The sequence below is a fragment of the Mesitornis unicolor genome, unplaced genomic scaffold, assembly GCF_000695765.1.
Source record: "Mesitornis unicolor isolate BGI_N332 unplaced genomic scaffold, ASM69576v1 scaffold3475, whole genome shotgun sequence".
Lineage (NCBI taxonomy): Eukaryota > Metazoa > Chordata > Aves > Mesitornithiformes > Mesitornithidae > Mesitornis > Mesitornis unicolor.
In genome coordinates, this window is record NW_010183292.1 from 1 (window position 1) to 10,175 (window position 10,175).

The 10,175-nt window shown below is 41.6% G+C and overlaps 1 protein-coding gene across 1 annotated transcript in view; it reads left to right on the top strand.

Annotated features, from left to right (window-relative positions):
* The first annotated feature begins 3,615 nt into the window (after window positions 1-3,615).
* PLXNB2 (plexin B2) overlaps window positions 3,616-10,175 on the top strand; it is a 78,166-nt gene continuing 71,606 nt past the window's right edge. Inside the window, exons 1-3 of the mRNA XM_010184063.1 lie at window positions 3,616-4,713; window positions 6,395-6,577; window positions 9,093-9,215. Coding sequence (XP_010182365.1) covers window positions 3,616-4,713; window positions 6,395-6,577; window positions 9,093-9,215 — 1,404 coding nt within the window. The remainder of the gene's footprint in view (window positions 4,714-6,394; window positions 6,578-9,092; window positions 9,216-10,175) is intronic.

Consider the following 10,175-nt stretch of genomic DNA (forward strand, 5'->3'; position numbering starts at 1 on the left):
GAGTAGGCCTCAGGGGTAGGAGGGTAGACAAATTCCTCTTGAGATGACAGCCATGGAAGAAGGTGGACCATCCCCAGCAAACTCCCCAGTTTATAGTGAATGTGACATTTATGGTATAGAATAATAGTAATTGGTCGGCCTGGAGCCAGCTTGGGGTCAACTACCCCAGGTTTCCGCTTCCCCCAGTTTCTGCACCCGTTTATCTCAAAACTGCTAAAGACCTTGATCATCACATACCGAGAACTGTAACAGAGTATCTTATCACTTTGTTCCCATGAAACAGAGTTATAGTCCTTACAGAATTGCAGCTTCTCTGTTGGACTTCTTTTATCCTGAGTGTGCTGAGGACTTAAAACTAAATGCAAACTGAGGTCAGAGGGTGTCAGTCAGCTCTCAGGACCAGGGCATGACTTCGAGTAAGTCACACAGGCCCATGTGTAATTAAAATATGTGATTAAGCCATTGGAAATATATTTGCTGTGCTGTACATCCCTGATTCTATGCGCCAGCCTGGGCTTCTTACTCATTTTCTCTTGTGTTTCCATGACGTGTTCGTTTGAAACAGAAGTTTTTCACAGCACGAAGCTATGCCTTGATACATTTCCATAGCGCCTAACTCAGTAGGGCAACTGTGGTAATAACAGCCCTGTAGGTCCTACCACATCAGCTGGTCATAGCAGGGTTCCTCCAGCTGCTCCTTCCTGACTAAGTTAAGATCAGGTGAGAATGAGTTGTGGTTGTAGTGGATCTCATTTCATTTTGTTTGCTTTTTTCTTTCCTTAAGCCTGGTGTCTGAGAAGCACATGGGAATTTATTTCTGAATCTTTTCCATAGCATATTTAATTTTTGTTTGCTGTGTGCTTTGAAGGGGTGTGGGGGGGAGTGGGGAATGAAACCAATAGGCACGGAGAATGAAGAACTGTTACCTTGCATTGAGATCCGAGATAATCCAACTATGTTTGGCAGGAGACTGGGGTAGCAGGGAGTAATGCCAAAAAAAAAAGGCAGAATTAATGGGGAATGCATGTAGTTCTGAATAATTTAAGTCAAAAATTTGATAAATAAACAAGGCATAAAATAGTAGGGAGGAAGCGTTACCCATTTTTGTACAGGGAGATGAATTTCTCCTTTAAGAGTCTGGTTTAGAGGTGCATGATGTACTTTTCCTTAAATCCTGGCTCAGGCATGAACCAAAAAGACTCTTCATTCTGCCCATGAGATGAAGGCAGGTTTATTGCAAGTGCCGCCTCTGTGTCCTGGGTGCCACAAATTAACAAAACTTTTTTTTTAATCTACTGAAGTAAATGGAGATGGAGGTGAACCAAGTACAGAAATTAAGGTGCAATAAATTACTTTCCATTCATTTGAGGCATATTTTATAAGCAGAGCTATTTATGGCTTCTTTGACTGAGAGCAGAGATTATAATAATCTAACAGTAATTACCTTGTGGGAACAAACAGGAACAAATGAATCTGAAATCTTCAGCTTTTGATCCTTGTGCAATAGATAGGAGAATGATAAAACTGTTATGAAACAACATTGCAGTAGTATGCCAAGCTGGTTTTTTTTTTAAATTTCATTGCAGATAACTGTAAGGGAAAATATATGAAACTAGATGACATGCATTATGACAGACCATTTAGCCACAGAGATGTAAACTGGCATCAAAGACTGTTTGGAAAATTGGGGTCCTTGGGAGCAGAAAGAAAAGAAGATTTTCTGACAAATAATATCAGAATTCTTCTGGGTTCCTTAGAACAGGTCTAAGGTTGTTACACAAAGGTCCAGCACTTCATTACATTACGGGGCATGTGCTGAAGTCTGTGTGTCTGGAGAATGGGTTATAATTCTTAGCCTTCTCTTGGTCACTGTCACATGAGGTCAACCTATCATTAGAGTCAGCTTGTGCTGTCAGTAATGTCCTGTCTCTTCTTTTAGCTCATTTTGCAGTTAGCTTCTCAGTTTGGTACATGATAAGAACTTCAGGAAAGCAAGATTGAAGTTAGCCTTTTATTTTGTCTTCATTATTATCCTGAGTTACATTAGTAGGTTTTGGGGTTTTTTTAGAAGTTATAATCACTCTGCTTTTAAAGAAGCTGTTCTCACCATTGCACACACATTTTCTTCATAGAGGTGCAAAATGCAGACAGTGCTGGAGGGCAGGAGTGGTCTTGTCTTTGCTGGCATAAGACCTTTGCAGCCTGGTTGGTGGCGTTTAACCTTAGCTTTCCACTATAGGTGATGATTCAGGCAATTCTCTTTCACATTGAACCAAACCCTATTGCTGCTGCCAAAACAGAAGTTATAACTGACATAGGATCATGGTTCCTTTGTTACGTTTTTATTATTTTTATTTTTTTCAGTTCATTGTTTTGGCATTCTGTGCTATTTTCCTCCTCCTACAAGGCTTTTGCCTGTTAGATTACTTTGTTAAATGTTTCTTTTGTCTTTTTTGGGTTGGTTTTTTTTCCCTTTCTATTCACAGTTCCAGATATTTTCAGATTTAACTTGAGATTCCCTGTAAGTGTACAGGTTCTTTCCTCATCAGACTATGGAGTCACATGGCTAACTTTGCAAATGAAAATACTGTGGATCATGTTTCTTTTTCGGTACTTCCTTCAAACAGTATTTATCTTTTTCCCCAGACATCGGTGTGTCCAAGCATGCCACCTTCTGTTTTCTGCTCTCAGAACTAGCGCTTGCAGAAAACATTGACAAAATGTTCTGTGTTTAGGACGCCAGTTGGGACTTGCTTCCTCATTTAACATTCAGGTTAAAATTAGACCCCTTCTTACAAGTTTCAGAAGGTCTTTGTCTAATTCCAAGCAGCCAGGTGATCCAGTTGGAAAGTAAAAATTCTGAACTGTCCCCCTACTAGTAACAGAATCTTAAGCCCATAAAACTCTAAGTGATGTTCTTGAGACAGATTTGAAACTATTAAGTTGCAATGGTCAAGTGAATTGAAGTGTTGAACTGTAATGGGTACCAGCAAAGGCAATGTTGCATATTAAGGCCTCTACCATCTTCCAGCTTTACATTGTTGAAGGATTAGTGTAACATCTTCTCAAAGAGCATCAGTGGCCAGATCCAGACTTACTTGTAGTCAATGGAAGGTCTTTTTCCTTTTTGGGAAAAGTCCTGCAACACCAAATGTCTCAAACTTTTTAATGTAAATCCTCCCCTCTGTTAAGGAGGAGCCACCCGAATCACTGGGATCCTCCAACTGATTTTTTAAATCTCAACAATAAATAATTTGCACAGAATGAAACTGTCTGGAGAAGCACTACCACGTCTTGGCACTCTACATTGTTTCAAATTCCCCGTTGTTCTCCTTGTGCTTTAGCAGAGGCTTGATTATCTAATTGGTTATATGATAATCAGTTTCACATATTACCTTGTTTAATCCTTGCCCAACATATTAAATTGCTAGGCAATTAACAGGTTTTGAGGCTTTCCATGATCTTCATGATGCCTACACATGCAGAAGGATAGGAGTATTTGTGTCTGAAATCATGAAAGAAAAAGCTCTGTATGTTGCTGAATTTTGTGTATATTTTATTTTTAAGTATGTTTCATGATCTTCTTTTCTTTCCCTTTTTAGGTATTACATAGAAATGGCTTTATGGATCTGGACACTGAGCATTTTGAGCTGTTTTTGCATCACCTTATCCAGAAATGAGGAACTGAAATTTTTTCAGAGTGCTACAGAGCTAAATCATCTAACAGTGGATAATGACACTGGGATAATCTATTTGGGAGTAGTAAATGCTCTGTATCAGCTTAAAGAAAACCTGGATGTAATAAGGTCTGTAGAAACAGGTCCAAGAAAGGACAACAAAAAGTGCACACCTCCCATTGATGAAAATCAATGTAAAGAGGCAGTACTAACGGACAATTATAACAAATTATTGTTGCTGAACAAGGCGGATAAAACAATTGTGGTGTGTGGAAGCCTTTTTAAGGGAATCTGTGCCATCAGAGATCTAGAAGACATTAGCAATGAGATGTATTATGTAGACAGTAGTGGAGAAAAGTCCTTTGTAGCAAGCAACGATGAGAATGTATCCACTGTGGGATTGATCACTTCCTTGAATAATGACCGAGTGCTGTTTGTTGGAAAAGGGAATGGACCAAATGATAATGGGATAATAATCAGCACTCGGCAGCTCTACGAAAGGGATGGGAAAGACATTTTTGAAATGTATACAGACTCAGCAGCTGTTAAGTCAGCTTACCACTCGTCAAGCACACAACAATTCGTGGCAGTCTTTGAGGATAAAAATTATGTGTATTTTATTTTTAATCAGCAAGAGAAACAGCCTGTGAATAACCGCACACTGATTGCGCGTCTGTGCAAAGATGATGCCCATTATTATTCCTACTTTGAAATGGACTTGGGTTGCAAAGATGATGACGGTGCCTATGACCACTGTCACTCTGCTTATGTCACGACCCCAGGAGAAGAGCTGGCTGAGAGCATGGCTCAGAAGAGCCAAACTACAGATGCTCTCTCAGATGACAAAGTTCTTCTCGCACTCTTCAGCAAAGTAAACAAAGATAATGGCTCTCTAAAATCAGCAATGTGTGTGTTTTCCTTGCGGCACATCAATGAGAAGATGGAAAAAAACCGGAACGATTGCTACACCAAAAAGAATACCAGCTCATTTTACAAACTTTTCGCAGCAGAAAACCCGTGTGCATCACATGGACTGGTAATATCAGTATCAGTTTTTGAATCTGTGTTAGAATCAGTGAAAAATATACAAGTGTATGGTTTTGGGTGGCTTTGAACCGAACTATGGTGAGATCAGATGACTGAAAACTCAATAGCTGGATTCACTATAGAAATGGAATGTGGTTGGGGGTGTTGCGGAATGGGTCGAGCAAGAAGTGGCCAGATAGTGATAATTCTGAGTCTTTTAAAAAATATTTCTTCTGAAAGATGAATATTGGTTTCATAAATGCATTTCTTTTAAAGGGTTCCTCCTGGCATGGAAATTACTGAGCCAAATGCCCATGATCGGCCTCAGATGATCACTATAGACAATTCTGGTCTCAGCCATTATATTTATAATGATAAATTGTGTTTAGAATCTTGTAGGTAATATCTGGAGTTCATTGCTGTTTCTCACTTGGATTTGAATTTTCATATAACTGGAAATACATATGTTTCTTATATTCAGGTGGGGTTCGTATTTTGCTGTGGCTCGAATTGCTTCCAATAGCATGATGGCCATCTTTTCTTTTTATGGCTTGTCATTACCTTGACTAAGAGTTTTATGGAGACACTGTTACACCCCTCCAGATACTATTCTTCAATTTATGACTGCGTCTCTGTGAGGCAGTTTCCAGCATCTCTGTTGACTCTGTGATGTTTTTACCCACACCACTCAGCCAATTCCCAAGCCCTTCTTGTTCATATTGTTCATCACTGCAGCCAACCCTAAACTGGGTTGAAGAATTGAGTTATCTTAGAAATAACTCAGACACCTTTTAGGAGGATGTCATAATTCCCCAACCTGAGCAAGTTACACACTTGCCTAAGCAGCTGTTTGAGCACAGCTTGAGAATTGGTGTGCTACTGTCCAGGGGTAGGAGTGAGCAGCTGAAGAGACGGGGCATGGGAATACCTTGCAGTGTTATTGACCCAGAATCATGAAGCCACAGTCCTCTCCTGCACGGTAGATCGCTAGCACTGATGAGAAGCCAAAAGAACACTTTTTGCTTCCAAACACCAGTGTTACTCAATGCAGTACCCTGCATCTGAGGTGAGCATCAAACATAGAAATCCTGAATGTGACAAGTAGAGCAACCCTGCCTTCTGACAAAAAGGAGGTGTGGATTTCAGATCAGAAAGACAGTCTTCGTTACCAAATATAGCAGGAAAGGCAACGTGTGAATGAACTTCCTTCTGGTGGCACTCCCTGCAGCGCAGGATTAAAGCGCAGTGAAGAGGGAATGTGTTGAAGTTCACAAGACGGTTGCCAGTGGGTTGCTTTTCTATGGATAGCAGCAAATTACGAAACAAAACAGCATTAAAAAAACAGTCTTCAACACAAAATTGGTCAATCCAATCCATATGACATGTTCATTTTAATTAAACAAACTGGTTACTTTTGAAACTGTGGTTCTGTAATGAAATAGAAACAAAAAAAATTCTCTCCCCACATCTCCTGGAAAGTGAAAGGATTGAAGCAGTTTGCAATTAGCAGGCTGCTTTCTGATTGCTGCCTGTTGGCTGGGGGAAAATGGCCAGACAATCCTCTTCTCTCTTTCTTCTCTTCTATGTCTGAGGGGTATTATACTGACTGGTAATAGGGTTGCACTTCATTCTTAGCTAGGAATTAGTGATCTGAATGTTTAACATCGCTCTGTATTGCTATTCCTTATTAGAATGCAAGCAAAAATTTCCCCTGTGGCTCCGAACACTTGCCGTACCTTTTGGGAAGTAAGAATGGCGTTATAGAGAAGCCGGTACTACAAAAAGAAGGGATGAATCTCACGGCCGTCACAGTGGCTGTGGAGAACGGGCACACCGTGGCCTTTCTGGGAACGTCGGACGGTAAAATTCTTAAGGTAACAAGCTTGACTTAAAAGACTGGAAGGTGTTTAAAAGGTCGCAGTAATAGCATAGTTCTACTTTAGGAGTAAATGGGATTTATAAGATTGCATACAAGGAACAAATTCTCTTGCAGCTTGGTGTTTTTAATTTCAAAGAAAAACCACATTATTTCTAAAGTACCTCAGCTATCCAATACACAGATTGAATTAGCACCTCCTGAAAGACACTTTTCCCAAAGGATTAGATACCTACTGAGAGCCCTGTATAAACAGCCTTAAGTAATCTAACAGCTGCTCTAGCCTTATCTCTATTCAAGCCTATACTAGTTTAAGAGCAACTTTTTATTTTGTATTCATTCTGGCCGTTCAGTGAATAGAGATGGCAATTCAAAGCTCAGGCTGGTGCTCTGCTAAATTCTGACTGTATGGTGTGGGGCTCAAGGGTTCACCTGTTTGTGGTGTTAAAATGTCAAGACTGCAATGCCAAACACCTTCTTTTGCCTGAAGGGGAGTGATGGCCACGTGCCACTATGTGGTTTTAAATTTGAAGCTGAACTGTTGCTTACTGTGAAGGAAGACAACAAATTTGAACACCTTCAAGAGCTCTGAGTTGAGATTTTTAATTTTACAGCACTAAAATAAATCAGTATGTACCAAAAAAAGATACAAATGTTAGCGATTATGAGCAGTGAGCAATTTCTTTTCATGAATTTTATGCTTTGCTTGCTGCTTTTGATGCCATATACTTCAAATTGAAATGTTTTCCCTAATGTGAATTTGTGAACTTGAGTAAATACAGGATTTTCATTAATCATAGCATCACAGAATCATTTAAGTTGGAAAAGACCGTGAAGATCATTGAGTACAGCTGTTAACCTAGCACTGCCAAGTCCACCACTGAACTATGTGCCTAAGTACCACATCTACGCATCTTTTAAATACTCCTCAGGATAGTGACTTCAGCACTTCTCTGGGCAGCCTGTTCCAATGCTTGACAACCCTTTTGGTGATGAAATTTTTCCTAAACGTCCCAGGCACAATTTGAGGCCATTTCCCTTATCCTGTCACTAGTTACTCGACAGAAGAGACCAGCACCCACCTTGCTACAACCTTCTTTCAGATAGTTGTAGAGAGCAATAAGGTCTCCCCTCAGTCTCCTTTTCTCCAGGCTACACAACCCCTGTTCCCTCAGCCGCTCCTCGTAAGACTTGGGCTCTAAACCCTTCACCAGCTTTGTTGCCCTTCTTCAGACATGCTTCAGCACCTCAATGTCTTTCTTGTAGTAAGGGGCCCAAAACTGAACATAGTTCTTGAGGTGCGTCCTCACCAGTGGTGAGCACAGGAACATAATCACTTCTCTGCTCCTGCTGGCCACACTATTTCTGTTACAAGCCAGGATTGCCATTGGCAAACTCCTGACTCATGTTCAGCTGGCTGTCAACAAATACCCTGAGATCCTTTTCTGCCAAGCAGCTTTCCAGCCACTCTTCCCCAAGCCTGTAGCATTGCATGGGGTTGTTGACTATCCAGATCCCTCCTCTCTAGGGTCTTTTTACCTTCAAGCAGATCAACACTCCCGCCCAACTTGGTGTGGCCTGCAAACTTACTGAGGGAGCACTCAATCCCCTCGTTCAGATCATTGATAGAAATATTAAACAGAACTGGCCCTAGTACTGAGACCTGTGGAACACCGCATGTGACTGGCCACCAACTGGATTTAACGCCAATCACCATCACTCTCTGGGCCTGGCCATCTAGCTAGCAAAGAGTAGGCCCATCCAAGCCATGAGCAGCCAGTTCCTCCAGCAGAATGGTGTGGGAAATGGTGCCAAAGGTTTTCCTAATGCCTAGGTAGACAACATCCACAGTCTTTCTCTCATTCATTAAGCAGGTCACTTCTTCATAGAAGGAGATCAGGTTAGTCAAGCAGGACCTGCCTTTCATAAACCGATGCTAACTGGACCTGATTGCCTGATTATCCTGTACTTGCTGTGTGATGGCGCTCAAGATGATCTGCTCATTAATCTTCCCTGGCACTGAGGTCAGACTAACAAGCTCTAGTTCCCTGGATCTTCCCAGCTAGCCAGGACTGTTGATAAATGATGGAGAGTCGCTTGGTGAGCATTTCCAGAAGCTCCCTCAGGACGCTGGGGTGGATCCCATTCGGTCCCATAGACTCATGTGTGTTTAAGTGGTGTAGCAGGTCACTAACCATTGCCCCTTGGATTATGGGGGCTTCATTCTGCTCCCTTTCTCTTGTCTTCCAGCTCAGGATGCTGAGTACTTGAAGAACAACTCTTATTATTAAAGACTGAGGCAAAGAAGGCATTAAGTACCTCATCCTTTTCATCATCTTTTGTCACTGTTTCCCCCCGCATCCAATAAAGGATGGAGATTCTCCTTAGCCCTCCGTTTATTCTTAGTGTATTTATAGAAGCATTTTTAATCAAGTTTTGTGGCAGTAGCCAGATACGATATTTGGGGGGAAAAAAGAGCAGCACTAACCACCTTTCTTTCTTCCGTTAAACAGGTGTTCCTGTCATCCACTGCAACGGAGTACAGCTCTGTTACTATTGAACTAAACAAACCCATAAAGAATGACCTGGTCCTTGACCAAACCCAAGAAAATCTGTACGTGATGACCACTCACAAGGTAAAGTATCTTGCTTGCGTTAAGGATCAGGTCCACTTTCACTTTCTCTTCAACTTTGCCTGAGATTTGTACATTTTTCAGTTGTTCTGGAAGTCACCCCATTTGGTGGAGCTCCCCCTGCTCTCTTGGTATGAAGAACGTTCTCAAGTCCAAGCTGATGGACTGGATTGTTGTGAGTCAGAGAACTGTTATATACTTGATGCTTAGCAATTGGGAATGGGAAGTGAGTTCACCTCTAAAGCTCTCTTATGAGGTCTGTGAGGAGGATGAAGTTGAGATGTTTGGCACCAGTACACCACAGGGTCAGGCAGCCCTAGTGCTCAGTGTGGTGTCCATGGGATACTGGTGGATGTTCTAGCTGCCATCTGTCCTTTTCCAGAGTACTTCAGGATTTAGGATGCTGGCAGCTGACATAATAGCACTTACACATCTGTAAAGCCACCAAGAGTTTTTGTGGTTCTTGTTGTTGGAAACTAAGAAGCAATGGAGAAAATTGCAGCTTTGGGAAGCACTTGTTCAATCTTCTGCTAGAACTGAATGAGTGCAGCAGGAAAAGTCATACTTCACTACAAAAGTACAGGCAGTCTCTCCTGGGTTCCCCTTCTCTGAGCTGGCAGGTGAGGCACAATGGATGTTTGTAAAGAAAGGAAGAAAAAAAGCAAGTAGTAAACAAGAGGGATGCCAGATTTCTCCTACACTTCCAGCTGTAGCCCTCTTCTGACACATCTGTTTGTGGTGACTGAAGCTGCCAGCCTCAAACTCAGGACTCAGCAGCTCTCCAGAATGGGGTGGGTGATGAGCCATGACCATCTGCAGCACTGACAGTGACATGGAGTGGGATGTGGGAAACACTCTGACAGCAGTTACATGGGGAGAATAAGAGGGGCTGTGAGACTATTTGGGGAAAACAGTGCAAGAAGAATGCTCTCTGATTTATAACAGGATTAATATAAATTCCTG